Source organism: Heteronotia binoei, chromosome 15 (assembly GCF_032191835.1).
Source record: "Heteronotia binoei isolate CCM8104 ecotype False Entrance Well chromosome 15, APGP_CSIRO_Hbin_v1, whole genome shotgun sequence".
Classification (NCBI taxonomy): Eukaryota; Metazoa; Chordata; class Lepidosauria; order Squamata; family Gekkonidae; genus Heteronotia; species Heteronotia binoei.
In genome coordinates this window covers 60159281-60184911 of record NC_083237.1, presented here as the reverse complement: position 1 = coordinate 60184911, position 25631 = coordinate 60159281, and the positions used below count along the sequence as shown (strand labels likewise).

The window sequence follows — 25631 nt, the reverse complement described above, 5'->3', positions numbered from 1 at the left end:
GCCCATGCTGCAAGCTGCTGCACTGCTGGTTTCAACAGCCCCGCTTTGCTTCCTACGGGATCTCCTTATTCTCTTTGCAAACGGGTAACAAAGACACCCAAAAAATCTCCACGGCTTTCCCTAATCCAAAGAAAGCAAAACGCCATAATGCTGGACTTCTCACCGCATGGGCAACGGAGGGGGGCGCAGAACGGTGCTATTTTGGGAAGTCCAAAATAGGCCCGGTGGCCCAACTGATGGATCAAGAGAGTCAGGATTCGCACAACGTTGCTTGCCAAGCTGCAAAATGTGGGGATTTTTATTTTTTTTTAACCTGCTACAAACCAAGGCCTCCCATTCGTGCTGATGTCGCCTAAACTCACAGTCTAGCATTAAACAAACCAGAAGGCAGCTTACCGAAGCAGTAGCTCTTTGGGGAGCTTTTTATTGATCACGGCCTCATCGTTATTTGAGAACATCTGCAAGCGAAAGAAAAAAAAGCAATAAAACACGTTTAGCCTTTTGCACGGTCATTACGGATCATTGTTTCTCATGAAAATCAGGTGAATGTGACACAGGGGAGGGTTTAGCTGAAGTCAAAATGGCACTTTACAGGTGGATGAGAGAGATTGTTTTTTGGGTGTGTGTGGGGGGGCGGAATCTGAATGGGTGGCATTTAAATTGTCTGCTAAACCCTCCCCTGTGTCACCCGCTCAGATTACATTTTTTTAAACTGGTTTCAAAGCGTATCGTAAACCCCAATGCTCTGTTTGTATTCTAGAGACATTGGTTGGTTTCAACTGTAGAGCCAAAAGCCCATCACAAACAAGAACGCACGTGAAATAACAACAGGCAAAGCAAACGATAAAACCATATTGCTACCCAACACCGTCAAAAGTTCCATTGCCGTAATGATTAAAATGCATTTAATAAAATGGTCCTTTGGATATTTGCAGGGCTTGTTGGAAGCAGGAACGCACAGGAACACAGTTCCGGCTGGCTTAGTTTCAGGGGGTGTGGCCTAATATGCAAATAAGTTCCTGCTGGGCTTTTTCTACAAAAAAGGCCCTGGATATTTGTCTGGCCGGCTATAGAAGAAGAAGAAGAAGATGATATTGGATTTATATCCCGCCCCCCACTCCGAAGAGTCTCAGAGCGGCTCACAATCTCCTTTCCCTTCCTCCCCCACAACAGACACCCTGTGAGGTGGGTGGGGCTAGAGAGGGCTCTCCCAGCAGCTGCCCTTTCAAGGCAACCCCTGCCAGAGCTCTGGCTGACCCAAGGGCATTCCAGCAGGTGCAAGTGGAGGAGTGGGGAATCAAACCCAGTTCTCCCAGATAAGAGTCCGCACACTTAACCACTACACCAAACTGAATAACATTTTGCTGGCTTAGTCTTTGGATACTAACTTGGATTGACTTCTCTTGGCAGCTAAGGCAAAAAAAGGGAACCTTTGTGGGAGACTACTGGGTCTTCACGAGTGAGGAGAAACCAAACTTCCTCCGTTGCGATGCTTGGGCCTAAACTAGGCAGAACAATGTCTAGGAAGTCTGTATAAATTAAGAAGTCTGGTTTTTAAGATATTTCTTTTTTTGGCAGCTCAGTAGTGGGCTGCTGGGATTGGGAAGAACCTTGGTGTTCTTGCTGTTACTGGAGCAAACGGGTCTGCTACAGCTAGACTGGGGATAAAGAGTTTTCTATTAGATCAACCAAGGAGCTCTGTGGTGCAGAGCGGCAAAGCTGCAGTACTGCAGTCCAAGTTCTCTGTTCATGACCTGAGTTCAATCCCGGCAGAAGGTGGGTTCAGGTAGCCGGCTCGAGGTTGATTCAGCCTTCCATCCTTCCGAGATCGGTAGAGTGAGCCCCCAGCTTGCTGGGGGGAAAGTGTAGATGACTGGGGAAGGCAATGGCAAACCACCCCATAAAAAAAGCCTGCTGTGAAAATGTCGTGATGTGATGTCACCCCACAGCTGGAAATGACTGCTGCTTGCACAGGGGGCTACCTTTCTAATTAGATCAATAAAGTAGATTCTGCTCTCCTGTGGGATAGTACTATTCCTTAGGACAAAACTCACTAGCAATACTTGGGCCCTTCTGGGAAGTGAATTACGTATTTGGTTCATGTCCAGTGCATCTTGAAAATCTTATTCTGACTTTAGCTTGAGTCTCACTGATTTGCACCTGTTCTACGGCTTATGGGAAAGTGGAGCATGGCTTGGGTCAGACAGCTATATCTGAGAGTGCAAGGAGTCATTTATACTCAAATGACATCTCTGGCCCACGTCTTTGGGTTTTCAAGTTGACGTCTTTGTTAGAGACCCCTGATCCGGAAGTACCAAAGATCAAAAAGATAGAATGATAGTTGTGTTTGAACTTGGGCTTCCAAGATGGAAGTTGCTACATATACCACACATATGCCAAGTGAAGATACTAGTATCAGATTCACTAATCACCTGTGAGTCTCAGATTTCATGTATTTCCTTCAAAAGCAAGTTTCTAGCTATTTCCATTATGCAAGAAAGTATGTGGGTAATGGCCAGCAGACTCTCATACTTTATAGAGGAAGCAGGTAAAGAAAAAAAATCTACTGGTAAGGAGGCAGAACATTCTGCCCTCCCTAGCTTCTTTTTGCCCATCCCAAAACTAGATGAAGCAGATGCAAAATAAATTCACATAAATTGGCAGAATTTATTCTAGTCACAGAATATGGGATGCTCATACCTACCCATGGTAAAGGCTAGTACAGCTAATGGATTATACTGAAGAGGCTCTTTTACTTAAATAATGCCATCGTGCCGCTCTTAAAAACCTCACCTGGTTCCTCCAGCATGACGAAAACTTAACCCTAACAACATTAAAGCTAGTCATGGCTAGCATGAATTTTGGTGGAGTCGGTACCATGGCTAGCTCTGAGAGAAGAGAGGAACTGATGATTCACATGGAAGAAGAGGGAGAGAAGGAGTATTCAAAGCTATGCTTGGGGATGTTATGTTTGCACTGGACATATTTCGGGGCTCACTTTTAGGAGGTTAAACATTTCACAGGTTTCAGCAGAATGCTGCTTGTGTGTTACATCATATGTGCACAAACTTTATACACTGATTGGTGAGAGGTTTTTTGGAAGGTGGCAGTGGTGAAAATGTCAATTTACGTAACTTTATATAAACAAGGCACCTGATGCGCATATTTTTAAAAAATCACCCTCAATAGACTATAGCCTGGAAGTTCATAAAATTCTGCTTCATACAAAAGCAAATTCCTTACACGCAGGAAACTAACATTTCAGAGGGATTAGGCCAGAACTTTTCTTCACGTATTTGGTTTTCTATGTGCATGAAACAATTACATGTGGAGGCACATTCAGTCAAGTGGATACCCTGCCCCACTGCAGTCTGCGCAGCACAGACACGTGCTTGCCACCTCAGGGATTATTAGCCTAAAGGTGTGGCCTGCATAAAGATCACTGGAGCTGGCCGGTAGAGAGGTCAGGGGACTGGTAATTTCCTCAACATTTGTTTCCAGCCTGCACTCCAAAGATAAGACAGTTGGCAGAACTTCTGGAATTTTGTCGGTTTTACAGCTCTCTGTTTCTGTATGCCCCTTCACCCACACTTACAAATTCGTTAGCGAGATATCCAAACCTATTACAGTTGACTATACAGCAAGGTAGGATTTCTACACAGGTATATACCTGCAATTTGCAATGGAGAAGGGAAAGCAAGGATATGAAATGGGATCAAGGAGAGCAAAAATTGTGGGACAGACAGCGCAACTTCACAAGTGACAACTCTGGATATATATTTTTTTTGTTTTTAAGCCACAGGCAGCATGTTACGGCTCAGTCCAACACTCACACAGTGCCTGACAGCAGGGGGGAAAATGACTAGTCAGTTCAGGTTCCCCATCTCTTATACGCAAATATTGGAGTATGCAGATATTGTGGCTCAGAGTTTTGTTAGTTGTACTATCACCATTTAACTGCAAGAACAAACATATAAAAAGTTCTGTTAGCATACAGCTAAGCTACTTGTTCCTGAAAGACTAGAAAAATCATACACATCTGTGCAGTCAACTCAAAACTTGATACTGACTTCTAAAAATTATAATTGTCCGGTTTGGTGTAGTGGTTAAGTGTGTGGACTCTTATCTGGGAGAACTGGGTTTGATTCCCCACTCCTCCACTTGCAGCTCCTGAAATGGCCTTGGGTCAGCCATAGCTCTGGCAGAGTTGTCCTTGAAAGGGCAGCTGCTGTGAGAGCCCTCTCAGCCTCACTCACCTCACAGGGTGTCTGTTGTGGGGAGAAGATATAGGAGATTGTATACCGCTCTGAGTCTCTGATTCAGAGAGAAGGGTGGGGTATAAATCTGCAGTTGACTTCTTTATTCAAAGAGTCAGTCTGGTGTAGTGGTTAAGTGTGCGGACTCTTTATCTGGAAGAACCGGGTTTGATTCCCCACTCCTCCACTTACAGCTGCTGGAATGGCCTTGGGTCACCCACAGCTCTGGCAGAAGTTGTCCTTGAAAGGGCAGCTGCTGTGAGAACCCTCTCAGCCCCACCCACCTCACAGAGTGTCTGTTGTGGGGGGAGAAGATATAAGAGATTGTAAGGCTCTCTGAGTCTCTGATTCAGAGATAAGGGCAGGGTATAAATCTGCAGTCTTCTTCTTTCAATCCCACTCCCACATGCACTTTTTGCTCTCTTGTCAAGACTGTGCCTCCGAACCAAACATCACATACCCCAGCGTCATGTGCCCTCCCCCCTTTCTTTTCTCTCCCCTTCCCCCCAATCAGCAAACTCTGGTTAGCACTTCAACTGAAAACCATAATGTGAAACAGATTTGCAAACCATGGTTTGGTGGCAAGATACTGATTCAGATGTCATGGTAAATAATTATTAAAGGGGGGGGGGGGAAGGAACAGAGGATGAAATTCACATTGAGAGGGAAGGAAGAGCCCACATTATATCCCTGGACCTCCGAATACCTCATTCCTCCGAACAAGAAGATATTGGATTTATATCCCGCCCTACACTCCGAAGAGTCTCAGAGCGGCTCACAATCTCCTTTATCTTCCTCCCCAACAACAGACACCCTGTGAGGTGGGTGGGGCTGGAGAGGGCTCTCACAGCAGCTGCCCTTTCAAGGACAACATCTGCCAGAGCTATGGCTGACCCAAGGCCATTCCAGCAGGTGCAAGTGGAGGAGGGGGGAATCAAATCCGGTTCTCCCAGTTAAGAGAGCTCTGGCTGACCCAAGGCCATTCCAGCAGGTGCAAGTGGAGAAGTGGGGAATCAAACCCGGTTCTCCCAGATAAGAGAGCTCTGGCTGACCCAAGGCCATGCCAGCAGGTGCAAGTGGAGGAGTGGGGAATCAAACCCGGTTCTCCCAGATAAAAGTCCGCACACTTAACCACTACACCAAACTGGCTCTCCACCAAACTGGCTCTCCACAGCTGAATTAGGTCTGTTTGGACAACCTTCCACCTTTCTCTCAAGTACTCCACTTGCATGTGCAGCAGGATGAGGGAATCATCCTCATTTCCTGCAAGATCACAGTTCCCTTCTATGAAAAGGGAAATAACCAAGGTCATGCATAGAGTTCAGGGTTCCCCGTGCTCTGCTGCTCACAGAGCAGTTCTCTCAGCCAACACTTTCAGCCTTTTTAGAACTGGGACCCACTGAGCTACAAGCATGCGACCACACAGTCAGCGACAGGAAGAGGGGGAGACGAGCGTTATTACTGCATCAGGGTCAAGGTTAGAACCATGGGCACTGGACCAAGAGAACTGAGAACAGAAAACACAAGCAGAGCACCAGGAGGTGTGTGCCATTGTGAGGAATGCCGGGGGGTTGGAGCCACAAAACAATCCTTTTAGTTACTGAACGATCTTGTCCCGCTGTTTCTCTTAACGCTTGCAAAGAGAGGTGCATCTGGATCAGAAGCGAGTCCTTCCGAAAGGCAGCGATTTTTAAAAAGCAGGCAGAGAGCTTCATAATCTATGTCAAGTTGCCCTTAATGGGCGTACTTCTATAACTGTCAAAATACCAACTTGTCACCTGTATTGTCGTCATAGAGTCTGTAAGAGTCTATATATGACTGACGAAAGGCCATATTCACAATGACTCTCTACCTAAATGGCCTTGACAGCCTTTCCACTTGAATTTATTTACTTGGATTTTTTTTTTTTTTTTGGCCTCTAGGCTCTGCTGAGCAACTGTCTGCAAAAGTAAGGCAAGGAAGTTTTACAGACCGGCTAGTTCACCGGTATGTTCAGCCTACTAGGTTCAAGAGGCAATTTTCAAGGATGACTGATGTTGTAACCCTAACCTTCGAGACCAGTTATCCTATCCCATCACTATTCTTTACACTCCAGACAGGGCAACAAAAGGCCCAACAATAGCATTTTATTCAGGCTCAGCATAGCCACCATCGCTGAAACACCATCCACCATCCACCATCCGGCCGGGCCTTCGGGCTCTGCACTGGCTTCCAATAATATACCGAGTCCGGTACAAGGTGCTGGTCATCACCTTTAAAGCCCTATATGGCCTGGGACCTGCCTACCTGAGGGACCGTCTCTCCCCACACGTTCCCCAGAGAGTACTGAGGTCTGGCACTCAAAATCTGCTCATCATCCCCGGGCCCAAGGAAGTGCGTCTCAAGGCAACTAGAGACAGGGCCTTTTCCACAATGGCCCCTATGTGGTGGAACCAGCTACCGGAAGAGGTGAGGGCCCTGCGGGACCTTGCTCAGTTCCGCAGGGCCTGTAAGACAGCCCTCTTCCGGTTAGCCTATGCCTGATGAGATAATGTAGCTACCAGATTTTTGTGTTTATACTGTATAGTTTAATGTTTAATTTTAAGGTTTTTAGGTTTTAATTGTCTGATTTTAGAGGTAATAACTTGCTCTGATTTTACTGTTTTATTGTTGTTGTAAGCCGCCCTGAGCCACTTGTGGGAAGGGCGGGATAGAAGTCACCAAATAAATAAATAAATAAATAAATAAATAAATAAATAAATAAATAAATAAACCTTTCTGATTTTCTGTGCTTTCTCCATACAAATTAAATTGCAGAGGAGGTTAAAAAAAAGAGAGGAAACTTAAGAGCCAGAGCCCACAGTGAATACAGTCAGTCCTAGAGTGAGGAAACCTTGTTCAAATTTCCATGAAGTTCTCTGTTTAGCTTTGGGTAAGATAAGATACTACCTTCAGCCCCAAACTCTTTGGAAGAAAGGAATGGATACAATTGTGAGACAAATTACAAAAAGGCAGAGATGTTAATTGGCTGCACAAACCGAATACTTATCACACGGTTCCACCTTCTGTGCACACTGGTTGCCTTTACTGGAACAAGCTGATTTATTACTTGAGGATTACAAACCCTCTCGAGGACATCAGTACTTCCACTTCTTAAAAATTAGTTGACTGCTATAACGTTTGCCCAACTTTTCTTCGACACATATTGGTTTGAAATAGTTTGTCTTCTGGTAATAACACTATTATATGAGATTGCTGTCAGCACTGATTGTTTTAATTGTTATTTATTTATTTATATTTTGATTTATATCCCGCCCTTCCCACCGAAGTGGCTCAGGGCGGCTTACAACATATAAAACTTACATAGGTTTGGCTTAAAAACAATTACAAAGCAGCAATTAAAACAATAGATTAATAAAACATAAAAACCAGCGGTCTGTCAGAATGCACTCTAGCTCCATCCAAAATTCTCAGTGTCGGTTAGTTGTAGGCCAGCCGGAAGAGGACTGTCTTGCAGGCCCTGCGGAACTACCCTAGGTCCCGCAGGGCCCTCTCACCTCTTCCGGCAGCTGGTTCCACCAGTAAGGCGCCGTTACCGAGAAGGCCCGATCCCTGGTGGATTTCAGACGGGCCTCCTTTGGCCCGGAGATTACTAGCAGGTTTTGCGAACCCTGTTATAGTTAGTAGCATCCCTATGCTTTTTTTTAGCGACGTAAGTTGCAATTTTAGGGTTTTGTATTTATTATTATTATTTGCCGTTATCGAAAAAATTTAAAAATAAACCAAAAATTAACTGCGCAAAATGCAGAGTCTAACAAATACATTGAGGCAGAAAAACCCACCTGATGAGAAAAAGAAAAAAAATCAGCACAAACCAAGGCCAGAACACCAAGTAATGCAGAGGTAACTATGTGTATTGGCAGGGGGGGGGGAGGGAGGAGGCTGGTTGCACAGAGCATACTAAACACAGGATCCAATCATGAGGAGTGTGGCCCAACAGCTACTGCTAGTGAAAAATAGGCCTAGCAACATGTAAACAAACACCCAAAGAGGTGTTTCCTGTCTATAGTGTGATAGCCACGACCCATGACCTATTGAGTCCAGGTTCCAATGTCAAATTTTACCTGCCGCGAGCAGCAAATTGACTGGAAACAGTACTGCTGAAACTGTGGGCTTGGTCAGTCCCTTGGATAATGCCAGAAGCTCCAGAATAATGCCAAAAGTTCAATACTGTACATAGCATGCCCTACATAACCTACCCTCCTCCAAAAGTCCATACGCAGCAAGCAAAGGAACCCTGACGGCACATCTCAAGGCTCACAGCTCAGTACCAAGGCTCCCATTTCCCCAGGAGCTCCATGGACTCCGGTGAGCAAGACTGGACTAAGACTAAGGGAGCCTAAAACTACACCCAAGAACTGATGGGTATAGGCAAGGCTTTATTTGTAGCAGGAACTCCTTTGCATCTTAGGCCACATACCCCTGATGCAGCCAATCCTCCTGGAGCTTACAATAGGCCCTGGACTAAGAGCCCTGTAAGTTCTTGGAGGATTGGCTGCACAAGAGGGGTGTGGCCTAATATGCAAAGGAATTCCTGCTACAAAAGAAAAACCCTGGTTTCAAGGCATCCATTGATCTATATAGCAAGTGAGAGGATTTCGGTTTTGCGGTCAGAGTTCATCACAGTCCTCCGGATAAATCTGGTAAACTCAGAAACAGAGTGTAGTTCAATACTGTATATAGCATGCCCTACATAAAAATAATTGTTTTATTGCCTGGGAGTTCCTGCCTGCTTTTCTCCCCCTAAGAGAGTCTGAAATGGGCATCACAGCATCCATATGTCTTATTTTATTCTCCCTTCGAGGTAAATCAGATGAGAGAAAATTCAGGGCTGAGCAAAGGTTTGGGACTGCACTTGCCAAGACCACAGTCAATTGCTCTTTCATTACCCAAATATTTACCAGAGTACAAAACACATGTTTCTCTTCCCTGCTCCCTCCTCATAGAAGCTGTTCTTGTGTGGTTTTTTTCCCTAGAGGAACCCTGACAAAAGAAAATCTTGTCTCGTCCAGTCCTTAAAACTCTGTGTGTGTGTGTGTGTGTGTGTGTGTGTGTGTACTTTATCTGTAACATATCTGTGTGTACTTTATGGAGCTAAAGAGTGGTGTCCCTATAAGCAGATTCTCTTACAATTAATCACCATTGTGCAGAACAGGAAGCAAACTCTGCAATTCATGCAGTTGCCCTACTACCGTAGAAACTACGCAATGTTTTAAGGAAAGCAAGAAATGATGCAGTTGGTAGAGTCTGAGGTTGAGATCTTTCCTTCCCTCCACCAGCACTGGCTGAAAGATAATGGTTAATCCGCCTGTACTTCACTGATCTAAAAGGGGGTCAGACTTCTGGAGAGGGAGTTCTATAACTTTGGTGCCAATTCTGAAAAGGCCCTGTTCATCCATTGCATCTCATATGGCAGGGGACACTACTAATGTAAAATTTCTGTTAATGTGATATCAGGGGAGGGGGGGGATTTCTACCATTAATTGCTGAAGACGACACCACCCCAGATTTAAGGGAACACTGATATTTATGCAATGCTTATTTTCTTATCAGGGATAAACTTTTACTGTATTGCTTCTGTGACATAAAATATTTGGCATATTTATCAAATTATGAAAAGCACAAATGCCTTCATTTTCTATGAGCAAATTGCCACGATACCCAAAAATTATATTAAGAGAGAAAGATCACTGCAAACCTTGGCACCCTATGCCACTTTAGTCCATATATCTTAAGTTTTTGCCAGAGGAGGGGCATGGAAAAATAAGTGTTGAGAATAGAAAACACACATTTTATAGTGAACAAAAGAAACTGTGTTATTAGTACAGAAACAGCCTCATTTCTCATAAGAGGACTAGCAGCATACTTGGAAGCAAAACTGACATTATATATTCCCTACTGAAACCTGTAATCTGGCAGCTGTAGTTTGAGGATATTTTTTCAAAGCAGTCTGCGGAGTGTGTAGCAGTCACCTAATCTAGAGAGCCAGTTTGGTGTAGTGCTTAAGTGCATGGACTCTTCTCTGGGAGAACTGGGTTTGATTCCCCACTCCTCCACGTGCAGCTGCTGGAATAGCCTTGGGTCAGCCATAGCTATCGCAGAAGTTGTCCTTGAAATGGCAGCTGCTTTGAGAGCCCTCTCAGTCCCACCTACCTCACAGGGTGTCTGTTGTGGGGGAGGAAGGTAAAGGAGATTGTAAGCCAATCTGAGATTCAGAGTGAAGGGTGGGATACAAATCCAGTATCGACCTCATCTTCACTGAGACATGAATTACTGAGCCATATACCATTAAGTTTTTTACCTGTTCTAGCACACCTGGAAAAACATGTTAAGAACTCAACCAATACCACTGAACACAGGACCTATCCTGAATCTGAGCCCTAGCAAAATCTTCTGTTTGAGAGCCAGTTTGGTGTAGTGGTTAAGTGTGCAGACTCTTATCTGGGAGAACCGGGTTTGATTCCCCACTCCTCCACTTGCACCTGCTGGAATGGCCTTGGGTCAGCCATAGCTCTGGCAGAAGTTGTCCTTGAAAGGGCAGCTGCTGTGAGAGCCCTCTCCAGCCCCACCCACCTCACAGGGTGTCTGTTGTGGGGGAGGAAGGTAAAGGAGATTGTGAGCCGCTCTGCGACTCTTCGGAGTGGAGGGCGGGATATAAATCCAATATCTTCTTCTTCTGAGCAGTCTTCTTCAGAGGAGGTTCTCCCAGAGATCAGCCAAGCTACAAACAGCATAACCAGAGAAATAATATGTTTTAACAAGCAAACCCCCCCCCAAAAGGGTGTGTGAGAGAACGAAGGCAGTAGAAATAGCCCAACTGAAATAAAACCGAGGCTAAATGCTGCCCTGAAGCACTAGTTACACAAAGCTCCTTGAATGTCTCTGTACTGCTTGCCGAGGCAAGGGAAAACACTGCCAGAGAGGGAGTCTGGTTAAACAAAGCCAATGTATGAGTGACAGAAATTCTCTTGCAAAGCAATTCCAAAGGGAGATTAGAAAGAAAGACTGCTGAATTGCACCTGATAATGAAGCTCAAGACAATGCATTGTCCAGGACTGAATTGAGACCTTGGTTTCCTTTCCCATTTCCAAAGTGGATTTCGAAACGCCTACAATCCCTCCGCCTATCACACCTCATCCAATCACGCCAGCTACTGCCATTCACCCACTACTGTCATTTGGCATCTGAAATCACACCGCTCTCCAAGATATAGGGATGGATGGACTCACATTCTAGCTGCATCTGAAGAAGTGAGCAGTGGCTCAAGAAAGCTTATACCCTGCCACAAAATTTTGTTAGTCTTTAAGCTTTTGCTCTTTGATGCAGAAACAAAACAAATCGTGTATAATAAAAGAAATTATACAAGAGTGCGATATGTACACAAGCATCAGTGGCACCAATATTTATCCCTCCCCCATTTTATGGCAGAGTTCACACAAACCTTGTTATTAAATTGTGTGTATGGGGAAATACATGAGCACTAGATGCCTCCAAAAGACCAAGTTTACAGAAGTAACACACACTAATTCAGGGGTGTCGAACTAATTTGTAATGAGGGCCGAATCTGACATAAATGAGACTTTGTCGGGCCGGGCCATGTGTGTACCTATTAAGATTACGTAGCAGAGATATAAACTTTATAATGGACACAGACAAGCACAATTAAAGATTTTTTTGTAAAAAAAAAATTAAAATAAAACATGCTTAAAACATTGGCACTTTTTCGTCTTGAAGGTGCTTTCTTTGTATTTCTCCCATGGGATCTGGGGAACTGGGCAAAGGAAGCTCTGGCTCTTTCCCTCCTTCCCCAGGGGACCAGGAGGGGGAGGAGCCTCAGCCAACAGAAGAAAGAGAGGCTTGGCTCAGTCGCTCTGTTGTGTGATTGGGAGAGTCTGGCAAAGCAAGATCTGCCTCCCCCCCTCCTCCCTTAGCCAATGGAGAAAATAGAGGCTTTGCTCTGAAGTTCCTGTGCGATTGACCAAGCCTTACAAAGCAAGCAGCGATGCAGAACTAGGCAAGAGAGAGGGAGAAGGAAACAGATGAAAGCCAGTTGCTCAGGGGCCTGATAGGAGCCCTCCAGGGGCCTGATTTGGCCCCCGTGTCACATGTTTGACACCCCTGCACTAATTCTTCATTACCAGTCATACCATATGTCTAATTCTGCCACAGTATTTTCAAACTCTTCAAGAACCTTAATGGCTAAAAATCTTTGTTAAAAGAAGGCAGGGAAGCTGAGAATTCTGCAGGGCTGACAAAACACTGACACCGGTGTCATCGTTTTGAGAGGAAAGCAAAATGAAAGAAAGATTTTAGATATCAGTGCTTCATGAACCTTGTAAGAGTGCAAGACAAGGATCTGGGTGACTCATGTGCAAATCATTACTCTGTCACTGAAAGTTGCTGGGTGAGTCACACCCACTCACCAGCCTAACCTACCTCAAAGGGTTGTTGCAAAGCTAAAGCAGAGAACAGACGAACGTAAGCCTCTTTGTGTCTCCTTTGTGAAGGACAAAGGCAAGGGACAAATTATGTAGGTCCTTCCAAGGACCTACACAATAGCTAACATTCCTATATTTTATATGAAACCCTTTCACATCCCAGAATAGAAGCGAAGCAAATAAGCAACAAACAAATAAAAATGTGACATTCCTGGAGACAATATCGCCCAGATTTTGTGTTCACTTTCAAACCAGCAGTGTACTGTACAGAAGAATGGGAATATTTAGCCCTGCCTGAGCAAGGTCAGAACAGATACTGATTTGTTGGCAAACTCAGCTGGTTCTCAGCTGAGAAAGCATTAGGGCTTTTCTCTTTTTTTTAAAAAAAAACCAACTTATGCAGGCCCTTATGATTAGGAGGATCAGTGCCAAAGGCAGCGACCAGCAGAAATTGCCAGCTCGGAAAGAGGACCTTGACCTCATCACGCCATTAAGCACAAGACTGCAAAGGAAATCTGGTCAGATAGACTTCCTCGGCTTGGAGCTGCAACCACGTCCTTCCTTTGGCCTTGCGCTGAAACATGCAGGCCTGTATTTGGGGAAGTGTGCACACACAAGGAAACTTATACCAGGAATAAAAACTCTGTCAGTCTTAAAGATGCCACTGGCCTCAAACTTAGTTCCACTTCTTCAGACCAACATGCTACCCACCTGAATCTACGTTCAGACTTACAGTTATCGCCTGGCAAAAATGTCACTGTTTTAAAATTTAGGACAGTCAGTCAAAAATTTATTGTGTATAGCCATTGGCCGTTACAAAACAGAACACGAACGACAAAGTTCCCAATTAACACCTTAAAAGTTCCCCAGAAAGGCCGACCTCAGGAAGTTACAGCGTTTGATATTACTCTGGCTCTTATCTTCTTAGCTGCAAGGGCAAACAAAAAGACTCTATAGGACACATGAGCATCTTGAACATATGAAGCTGCCTTATACCGAATCAGGCCTTTTGTCCATCAAAGTGAGTACTGTCTTCTCAGACTGGCAGCGGCTCTCCAGGGTCTCAAGCTGAGGATTTTCACACCTATTTGCCTAGACCCTTTTTTGGAGATGCCAGGGATTGAACCTGGGACCTTCTGCTTCCCAAGCAGATGCTCTACCACTGAGCCACCATCCCTCCCCGTCCCTCCTTCATCATTGTCAGATAACAGAAATATATCCTTTTCAGTTTCTGAACATGCTTTTAAGGAGGTTAGTACTCCAGACAAATTGAATTCTGGAGGCGTTGTAGAGTGGACAAGAGAATATAATGGGGAAGGTTCTCTATCACAGGTGAACCACAAATGCAAAAACAATGTTCTGTTGTTCTGTTGGAAGGTGGGAATATCGACCAGTTAACAGAGTTGTTTGCACAGTCTGAAAGCGGAGAGCTATGAAGGATTTAGGAAAATTTAGGAAAAATATGGCTGACCTTTCCCAAGTTTGATATGCCTGCAACAACTCTGAAAGAATACCCAGCTCTTAGATAAAAACATGAGACGAAGGGCGCTATCGACTAAGCTGGAAAGGTGCATGAATTGTTCTGCTGTATGCAAGTCCGTGACTATGGATCAAACATAATGCCAAACTAAGACTGGTGGTTAGGTGAATGAACCTCAGATTCACACACCCCTCTCTCTCTCAGAGGTCCAGTGTGCAGTGCTCCCCTCCCATTTCATGGCAAAGAGCAGTTCACAGTTAACGCTCAAACCAGAAAACTACGGCTTGGCTTGGCTTGCCCTGCAAATCGTTGGCAATTCCAGTTGTCAGCATAACTGCAAACCAGTTTGGATTCAGTAGCACACTGCAGTTTTCCCACAAAAGCGAGGGAGCTGGAGCAGGTGAGGAGCAGAGGGAGTGCCCAAGCTTGAACACTTGTTCCCGTACTGCCAACACAGGTCTTTATGAGAGGATCTATGCCTATGGCAGGGGAGGAGGAGGGGAAGAGTTGGGTTTATAACCTGCCCTTCGCTGAGTCTCAGAGCGGCTTAACATTCACCTTCCCTTCCTTTCCCGACAACGGATGTCCTGTGAGGTAGGTGAGGCTGAGAAAACTGTGGGGAAACGGCTCCTGAGAGAACAGCTCTAAGAGAACCGTGACAGACCCAAGGTCACCCGGCTGGCTGCATGTGGAGGAGTGGGCAATCAAACCCGGTTCTCCGGGTTGGAGTCCACCGTCTTAACCACGATACAAAACTGGCTATCCGTGAGAAAAAAAGGAGCGAGTGGGGCAAGCAAACAGCAGCTAAGGTATTTCAGTTTCAAATAAGCATATGCTACCGGGAGAACTGAGGTGGATCCTGAGGACACGGCAGGAAAAACGGGAAGCACGTTCTGGTAACTGCTTTCCGTGAAGGTTTCAACGATCCACAGGCCCAGCCTGCTACAAACCGCACAGCGATAAGACCTCCATATACTTCTAAATTCTGCTTCCGTGAGCGGTATTTAAAAAACCCACCATTCCTCTGGGATAAGCTCTGCACACAGCATGTTGCTCGCTGCAAAATTTATAAATAATAAATACGGTTCAGATCAGGTGAACTTCCCTCAGAGTTCCCGACTGTAGGGACTTCCTCCCGAGTCCCCTTCCTTTTTGCAGCTGGCTTTATAATCTGTGTTAAATCTCTCTGGGAAATGGCCGTCTGCGGTCTAATGCAGCAATCTCTGATGAGCTCCATCCTTTGTTGTTTGCTCCAAGCACCGGCATCAGCAGGGCCTGAGAAACAAGAGCGCAGAGGGCTGACTACGCACACCAAACACTTTTGGCCTTAACATCTAGCAGCCCCCTGGATGTATGGAGTCGCATCCCCTGCAGTCTCAGAGGGGTCAGGAAATGCTGGTGGAAAGGGGAGGCAAAGCAGAAGCTTGGAGCTCTTGCATGACCACCCTGCTTGCTCTACACAGGGGTGTCAAACGTGTGGCCCAAGGGCTGAATCAGCCCCCCCCCCCCCGAGCAACTGGTTGTCATCTGCTTCCTTCTCCCTCTCTCTTGCTTCCTTCTGCATCACAGCTTGCTTTGCCGGGCTTGCTCAATAGCACAGGAGCTACAGAGCAAAGCCTCTATTTTCTCCATTCGCTGAGGCTCCTTCCCTTGGGGAGGAAGCTTTGCCAGGCTCTCTCAATTGCACAGCAGAGCTACTGAGCCAAGCCTCTCTATTGGCTGAGGCTCCTCCCCATAATGGTCCCCTAGAGAAGGAAGGAAAGAGCCAGAGCTTCCTTTGCTCAGTTCCCTGGATGCCACGGAAGAGATACAAAGAAAGCACCTTTAAGACCAACGAGTGCTAATGTTTGAACCATGTTTTATTTTATTTTTTAAATCTTTTATTGAGTTTGTATACTTTACAAAGTTTATATCTCTGCTATCCGGCATTACATTTTATGACACACGTGGCCTGGCCCGACAAGGTCTCATTTATCGAGAGCTTTGTAAACCACCCGGAACTTCTTGGAGAGCCGGTTTGGTGTAGTGGTTAAGTGTGCGGACTCTTATCTGGGAGAACCGGGTTTGATTCCCCCCTCCTCCACTTGCACCTGCTAGCATGGCCTTGGGTCAGCCATAGCTCTGGCAGAGGTTGTCCTTGAAAGGGCAGCTGCTGTGAGAGCCCTCTCCAGCCCCACCCACCTCACAGGGTGTCTGTTGTGGGGGAGGAAGGTAAAGGAGATTGTGAGCCGCTCTGAGACTCTTCAGAGTGGAGGGCGGGATATAAATCCAATATCATCATCTTCTTAACAGAAGAACAATTGGTTTTTACACCCTGCTTTTCTCTACCCAAAGGAATCTCAGAGTGGCTTACTATTACCTTCCCTTCTTCTCCCCACAACAGACACCTTGTGAGGCAGGTGGGGTTGAAAGGAGGAGGAGGAGAAGGAGAAGAACTGCAGATTTATACCCCACCCTTCTCTCTGAATCAGAGACTCAGAGTGGCTCACAATCTCCTATATCTTCTCTCCTCACAACAGACACCCTGTGAGGTGGGGGCAGATTTATACCCTGCCCTTCTCTTTGAATCAGAGACTGAGTGGCTTACAATCTCCTATATCTTTTCCCTCCACAACAGACACCCTGCGAGCTGGGTGGGGCTGAGAGGGCTCTCACAGCAGCTGTCCTTTCAAGGACAACCTCTGCCAGAGCTATGGCTGACCCAAGGCCATTCCAGCAGGCGCAAGTGGAGGAGGGGGGAATCAAACCCGGTTCTCCCAGATAAAGAGTCCACGCACTACCACTGCACCAAACTGGCTCTCTCTCAGAGAGCTCTGACTGACCCAAGATCACCCAGCAGGCGGGTTTCATGGAGAAGAGGGGTGGGGATTCAAATCTGGTTCTCCAAATTAGAGTCTGCTGCACTTCAGCACTACACCACTCTGGCTCTTAATGAAATAAACTACGGGACTGGATGTAATAAACATCTTAATTGTTAAAAAAATGAAAGAACACTAGGATGCATTCTAGTACTTGGCCTCCTAGGCTGCTAAATCCGAGCATGCAAAAACCAGCAGGCTTGGCCGGCAGTTCACACCTCTGAGGCCAGATAATGCTTTCAGGGACCACGCCCGCCTTAAGCACTTTCGATTTCCTATGAGGCCAGAAGAAGGTTGCTTCATGCCCCATCTTACTTCTTGAACAGAGGTGAAGACTAATAATGGATGCTCTCACTCTGATCGTCAGGCAGAAAGGCAAGGTGGCTCAATTTGAATTAATAGCAACAGCCTCCTGTTGCATACCCAGCATCTCAGTTTCTATTAGTATACGTTTCAAGGCCTCAAAAAAGGTCACAGCGGGATATGGACTTTAGAAACAACATAAAGGTGGAGTGAGTTCAAGTTACATTACAAGTTTGTACACAGAACCTGAGAGGGGAGGGAAAAGTAACATATGGGAGTGGGCAGCTCCTTTGAACGCTGCGCTTTCTTTACTAGTGTCAAGACCGATAAAATATGTATAATGTAGCGCAAAGAAGTCCAATTAGGAAGTATTATTCTGTTCTCCTTTCGAATATCATCTGTTGCCGAGGCTTTAATTAAATCTGCAAACCGAACTAATCTAAACTGCTATTAATAGAGTTTTGAAACATAGGTCTCAGTGTTTCTTTATTTACTGAGAAACTGCTGTTAGTTCTCAGAGAATGCGGCAAAACTTCCAATTCCCCTGCTCTGGGCAACACAGAACAGAGGGCGAGACGACAAGACAGATGAGATGCTGTTCCGACTTCTTTCTACCTCCTCTTCAACCCGATGTTGACACTGATACTTAAAATTGGCTCACTGGTAAAGCCAGGACTTCTGCCACGCTTCGAAGGGGCCGTTTCTGTAAGGCGTGCTGCATACTCTTTTAACAGCAAGGTCTCTGAATGTCTCCGATGCCACGGTGTTGTATTGCTGGTACTTAAGTAAAGAAGTACAGCACATAATCCCAGGCTACCTATCTAAGAGCATGTAGAACAGAAAAAGAGGCAGGACTAGCAAAAACACATTTGCTGCTTGAAAAGGTAAGCATCATCTCACAGTTAAAGCAGAATGGAGATAAGAACGCAATCTACTACTGCACCATGGCAAAGAATCCTACAGTAGGAAAGGTCCCCTGTGCAAGCACCAGTCGTTTCCGACTCTGGGGTGACATTGCTTTTGCAACGTCAACTGACTCATGGTGATCCCATGGGGTGTTCTGGGCAAGCGGCGCCAGCCCGTGAGTGTGTGGTGCCCCAGGCAGAATCCCTGCCCACCGCCCCCCCCTTCCCTTCATGGCGCCGCAAAGCAGCACCGCACTCTGTCCCCCGCCGAGGCTGGTCCTCCCCTCCCGCCGCCCTCCTATCAGGGCCCCAAGCAGCTGGCTCTTGTCTGCTTCCTTCTCCCTCTCTTGCTTCTTTCTGCATCTCAACTTGCTTTGCAAGCCTCGCTCAATTGCACAGGAGCTACAGAACAAAACCACAATTTTCTCCGTTGGTTGAGGCTCCCCACCCCCAGCCCCCTGGGGAGGGAGGAAAGAGCCAGAGCTTCCTTTGCCCAGTTCCCTGGATCCTATGGGACAAATACAAAGAAAGCACCTTTAAGACCAACAAGCGCTAATGTTTTGTTGTTGCTGTTCAGTTGCACAGTCGAGTCTGACTCTTTGCGACCCCATGGACAAAGCCATGCCAGGCCTTCCTGTCTTCCACCATCCTCAGAAGTCTGCTCAAATTCACGTTTGTTACATCAGTAACACTGTCCAGCCATCTCATCTTTTGCCATCCCCTTCTTTTGCCTTCTGTCTTTCCCAGCATCAGGATCTTCTCCAGGGAGTGCTCCCTTCTCATTTGGTGGCCAAAGTATTTGAGCTTCAGGATCTGACCTTCCAGTGAACAGTCTGGGTTGATTTCCCTTAGGACTGACTGACTGGATCTTCTTGCAGTCCAAGGGACTCTCAAGAGTCTTCTCCAGCACCACAGCTCAAATGCATCTATTCTTCTGCGCTTGGCCTCCCTTATGGTCCAGCTCTCACAGCCATACATTACTACTGGGAATACCATCACTTTAACTATACGGACTTTTGTTGGCAGGGTGATGCCTCTACTTTTTATTATACTGCCCAGGTTCACCATAGCTGTCCTCCCAAGGACCAAACGTCTTTTAATTTCATGGCTACAGTTACCATCTGCAGTGATCTTGGATCCTAGAAATGTGAAGTCTGTCACTACTTCCATGTCTTCCCATTCTATTTGCCAAGGTATGATGGGGCCAGATGCCATGATCTTAGTTTTTTTGATGTTGAGTTTCAAGCCTCCTTTTGTGCTCTCCTCTTTCATCCTCAACAAGAAATTCTTTAGGTCCTCCTCACTTTCTGCCATTAGAGTGGTGTCATCTGCATATCTGAGGTTGTTGATGTTTTTCCCGGCAATCTTAATTCCAGCTTGTGCTTCATCCAGGCCAGCATTCTGCATGATGTACTCTGCATATAAATTAAATAAGCAGGGTGACAATATACATCCTTGTCGAACTCCTTTTCTTATTCTAAACCAAACAGTTGTTCCATATCGCGTTCTGACAGTTGCTTCTTGACCCTTATTCAGGTTTCTCAGGAGACATGTGAGGTGATCTGGTACTCCCATCTCTTTAAGGACTTGCCACAGTTTGTTACGATCCACACAATCAAAGGCTTTAGCATAGTCAATTAAGCAGAAATAGACATTTTTCTGATACTCCTGTGCTTTCTCCATAATCCAGCGAATGTTGACAATTTGATCTCTAGTTCCTCTACCTCTCCAAAACCCAGCTTGAACTTCTGGTAGTTCCCGATCTACGTACTGCTGAAGCCTAGCTTGTAGGATCTTTAACATGACCTTGCAATGGTGCAATAGTTTGAACATTCCTTGGCATTACCCTTCTTTGGGACTGGGATATAAACTGATCTTTTCCAATTCTGTGGCCACTGTTGGGTTTTCCAAATTTGTTGACATGTGTGCATCACTTTAACAGCATCATCTTTTAGGACTTTGAATAGCTCAACTGGGATACCATCATCTTCGCTCGCTTTGTTGTTAGTAATGCTTTCTAAAGTCCATTTGACTTCACTCTCCAGGATGTCTGGCTCAAGGTCATAGATTTCACTGTCATGGCTGTCCGGGACATTGAGATCCTTCTTGTATAATTTTTCTGTGTATTCTTGCCACCTCTTCCTGATCTCTTCTGCTTCTGTTAGGTCTCTACCGTTTTTGTCCTTTATCATGGCCATCTTTGCACGAAACGTTCCCTTGATTTCTCCAATTTTCTTGAAGAGATCTCTTGTCCTTCCCATCCTTTTATTTTTCTCTATTGCTTTGCATTGTTCCTTCAGGAAGGCCTCCTTATCTCTCCTTGCTGTTCTCTGGAAATCTGCATTCAGTTGGGTGAATCTTTCCTTTTCACCTTTGCCTTTTTGCTTTCCTTCTTTCCTCAGCTATTTGTAAAGCCTCATCAGACAGTCACTATGCTTTCTTGCATTTCTTTTTCTTTGGGATGGTGCTGATTGCTGCCTTCTGTACAATGTCACGAACCACCATCCATAGTTCTTCAGGCACTCTGTCTATCAACTCTAGTTCTTTAAACCTATTCTTCACCTCCACTGTATATTCATAAGGGATGTGATCAAAGTCAAACCTAAATGGTTTGTTTAATGTTTTAAGAATGTTTAAAAAAATTAATTGTGTTTGTCTGTGTCCTTTAAAAAGTTTATCTCTCTGCTATCTAACTTTAAATAGGTACACACATGGCCCAGCCCAACAAGGTCTCATTTACGTCAGATCCAGCCCTAATAACAAATGAGTTCAACACCCTTGCTCTAACAGTTACTCATTTAGAAACAGCCAGGTGAGCAGCTGTGTTGATCTGAAGCTGCTGAACAAAGCAGGAGTCAAGTTACACCTTTAAGACTTAAAGGTGCAACTTGACTCCTGCTTTTTTCATTTAGAAACCATCACAACAAGGAAAATGCAAACTGCCGAGCCTTTCTGCTTCCAGCGAGTGCTGCGAGAGTGGTGTGAAAACTGCTACTATTTAAGTACAAGCAGACTGAAGGTGCTATACAGAGCCGCCCTGAGCCTGCTTCGGCGGGGAGGGCGGGGTATAAATAAAAACTTATTATTATTATTATTATTATTATTATTATTATTATTATTATTATTATTATTAAGTAAAGCAGTCTCTGCCCTGGAGGCGTTTGATCTGCATTCCACCAACAAGACAAGAATAGTTAGCATTTTGTGCATGTGTGTGTGAGTGAAACAAGCACAACCATGGTGTTGATTAGACAAGAGCAAAATAGTGGGCCTGTGTTCCATGGAACCTTTTTAGTGTTTTGTTCTTTACTAATGGACCATTTTATTGCATTCTTTCACAGGCCCTTTCCACATTACTGTTCTAAACATGACGTTACTCATTATTGGCCCAGTTTGGAGTAAAGCGATACAAGGCCTGGGTTTCATACAGTGATTTTTCTCAGTTAACGAAGTGTCTCTGAAGCGCTATGGTCATTTCAAGCAGTGCCGCTTACCCCCACCCCCACCCCTTTTTGCCATACAATCTTCCTCTGACTTTTAAAAAACATGTTCTAAGGTGAGCGCTGTAGCGCTGAACCGCTATAGCCCTAAAGAGCTACAGTGACACCACTGAGTCAATGCATTGAGTCAATGCATCTCAATGGTGCCACTATAGCACTTTAGCGCTCACCTTAGAATGTAAAAAAAAAGTCTAAGATCGCATGGTGGAAAAGGGCAGGGAAATAAATGGAAGCACTATGGACATATTGAACAGCATGCCACAATGATTCAGAAGTGCAACGAAAGGCTTAAAATGGACTCTGCCAAGCAGATGCTTGCCACTGAGCCACAGCCCATCACCATTTCAAACACAATGATATTGGCCAAACAGCAATTTTGGAGGGGCAGTGGCTCAGTGGTCGAGCATCTGCTTGGCATGCAGAAAGTCCCAGGTTCAATCCCTGGCATCTCCAGTTAAAAGGATCAGGTACGATGTGATGTGAAAGACCTCAGCCTAAGACTCTGGAGAGCTGCTGCCATTTCCAAGCAGACGAAACTGACTTTGATGGACCAAGGGTCTGTGATTCAGTAGAAGACAGCTTCATGTGCAAACACGGTAATATTCGTCAAATACACAATCAGGAAAGTCCTTTAACGTGTCTACAACCGAGCTGACATTTTGAAGTCAGGGAGCTACAGTCTATATCCTCCTCTTAACTATCCAACATGCAAATATTTTCTGCTCTCATTTAAAAAGAAAGATACAAACTCAAACTAGTCTCATTTTAAAAAAAAAAAAAAATCTCAGAAGTATAATTTTGATATAATTTTGTGCTCTACTGAACTATGGGAGACAGGGCAGTAATTTCTACACTCCGCTGGCCACCTATTGAGAGTCACAACTTCTAACCATCAAATGGAGCGGGGGTGGGGGGAGAACTGCTAGCGTCTGCGCTTCAGGTGCCCGCTGAAGTTTTCAAATAATGGCAGGAAAAGAATACAGACATGGACAAATAGACAGATTAATAGGTTAGTCACACTTCTTGTCTATTAGGAAGATGTATCCACATCTGAAACCTACGTTAATACTACAGGCTACATAATGGAGGACAATTCAGTTGTTGGGGAGGGACAGTGGCTCAGTGGTAGAGCATCTGCTTGGGAAGCAGAAGGTCCCAGGTTCAATCCCTGGCATCTCCAAAAAAGGGTCCAGGCAAATAGGTGTGAAAAACCTCAGCTTGAGACCCTGGAGAGCCGCTGCCAGTCTGAGAAGACAATACTGACTTTGATGGACCAAGGGTCTGATTCAGTATAAGGCAGCTTCATATGTTTTATTTTATTTATTTATTTGGTTAATTTATATCCCGCCCTATCCCAAACGGGCTCAAGGCGGATCACGTACAGGTAAAATCAGGCAGACGCAGTACAATGGAACCAATAAAATCTATAAAATCAATAAATACAATTAAAACGATGACATCGCCCAATACAGTAGGACATAGGCGGTGGGCTCATAGTACAGGTTACGGTATAGTTAGTGGCCCAGATACCATAGTTCCAATCACTGTGGAGGAGGATAGCCGATGGTACAGGCAACAGGGCAAAGGGCGTCCGCCCACCTCAGCCAAACTCCTGGCGGAACAGCTCCGTCTTACAGGCCCCCCCGGAAAGGTAACAAATCCGGTAGGGCCCATATCTCCACTGGGAGCTGATTCCACCAGGTTGGGGCCAGGGCTGAAAAAGCCCCGGTCGAGGCAAGACGGACATCCCTTGGGCTAGGGATAACCAGAAGGTGTTGGTTGGCAGATCGTAACTGCCTTCGGGGCTCATACATCTAAGCCTGGCCACAAATGTTCAGAGAAAAAAACCCCTAAAAACAAAGCAATGACAGCAGCATACCAAACGCAGCAGCTGAAAGTGCTTTTGGGCAAATGGGTTTTACGTGCCCCCCCTAAAAGGGATGGTAGAAGGAACAATTCTGATCATGGACAAAACCAAAGGTTTGCTGGCAACCGCTCCAAATGGAACGATTGGTATAACTCAAGTGGGTAGCCGTGTTGGAGCAACAGAACGACGTGGCACCTTCAACAACAATGAAGTTTAATGCTAGGTAAAAGCTATACCTATACCTGCACAGAAAATATAATAATAATAATAATAATAATAATAATAAAATTATTTTTGTATCCCGCCCTCCCCTGCCAAAGGCAGGCTCAGGGCGGCTCACAGGACATGGTATAACCATGATTTCAATAAAATACAATCAGTATAATAAAACAGATTAAAATACAGTTGAATTACATTTATAAATTAAGTTAAAATTAGATAAAACAGTTAGCCATTATAAGTTATTAATTAAGGTGCTACAATTCAAAAACATGTATAGGATGGCTAGAAGTCAATTTAGCTTATATCCAACATTAAACTTTGTTGGTCTTAAAAGGTGACGCTAGACTCAAACTTTGTTCATCAGAATGAGTAACTACAAAAGTCGTTAGAGGTTTTCAAGACAAAAAAAGCATCGAGATTTCTGAACATTGTACATATCTACCTGTGGCTCAAGAGAGGCATCCCTGGCTAGGAACCAGCAGTTAACCGGCATCAACTGCTATATATTTTTTAAAGTTTGGGGCTAATTAGACATGCGGAGGTTTTCCCTCTTCTGTTACCTGCTTCTATATTCAGGCCTCAGATTCAGCAGGAGCTCACAGGAGCACATCTCCTGAACCTTTCTGACAGTTCTCTCTCTTCCTCCCCACCAACTTTGTCCATTGAATAGCAGTTGCAGAACTATCCCTGGATTAGGAGAGCGGGCAGCCAGCTACCCATCAGGGGCTTTGCCATGCCCCCAAGCAGCCCTCATTAACCCCTGGAGAAGCCCGCACCACCCTTTCTCCATTTATGTGATTTTGGGTGGCAGGTGGCTTGCTGACCTTTTGACTGGAGGGGAAGCAGCCCAGCAGAGCCCTAGGTAAGCGAGGTCTGCTTGGGCTGGCTGGATCTCTAGCCAGCCCAAGCAGGCCTCGCTTGCCCAGGGATCGCCTTTCTTGCATTGGGGTTGTTTTTGTCGGGGCGGGGGTGAGGGCATATGCTAATGAGCTCTGACACCTATTTTTCTACAAAACGACCCCTGCTTATATTACTCCAGAAGTGTGGAAGATGGAGAGGTCTGCTGTTGTTCCTCTTATATTTTGCACAAGTTTGCAGCACTTGGATAGGCAAATTGCTATGAGAGCCGCTCCAGTAGATGCATGATGACTTAAGTCTCCATATTCCTTGTCAATAGTTTAGTGTTCCTTCATTATGGAAGGTTGTTGAACGGGAAAAAGTCCACTGTTCATCCAGTGAAACCTGCTTTCATTTAAAGTATCCCATCCATACAGATGCTTAGCACCAGTGTTCCCTCTAAGCTGAGTTAGTGTGAGCTAGCTCTCAGTCTTTTAGCCTCTGGCTCACACATTTTTGTCTTAGCTCAGGGTAATCTATGTAGTAGCTCACAACTTTCATGTAGTAGCTCACAAAGTAGGATTTTTGCTCACAAGACTCCACAGCCTAGAGGGAGTATTGCTTAGCACTACATTTTTTGCAGAAAAACATACCTGGGGGAAACTGAAAACACATAAAGTATCAAACTCAAACCTTGTTTAATCATATAATGATGCACCATTTACAACATCACATATAAAATAGTACAATTTGGTCTACTTATGAAATTTAAAAGTGTAACGTCTTTTTTTTACAAGCAAAAGCATGCACATATCCGATACTAGAGAGAGCAAGAGACAGCTGCAAATTGCTTATGCTATTTTGGCATCATTTTTGCCATCTGAGCAACAGAAAAACAAGCTGAGAACTGAAAAATACAAATGTAA

The 25631-nt window shown here is 45.1% G+C and overlaps 1 protein-coding gene across 2 annotated transcripts in view; it reads right to left on the bottom strand.

Annotated features, from left to right (window-relative positions):
• Positions 1–25631, bottom strand: part of FBXL20 (F-box and leucine rich repeat protein 20) — a 134152-nt gene that overhangs the window by 71477 nt on the left and 37044 nt on the right. For both annotated transcript variants that reach the window (XM_060256055.1, XM_060256054.1), the window contains exon 2: positions 397–458. In XM_060256055.1, coding sequence (XP_060112038.1) covers positions 397–458 — 62 coding nt within the window. The remainder of the gene's footprint in view (positions 1–396; positions 459–25631) is intronic.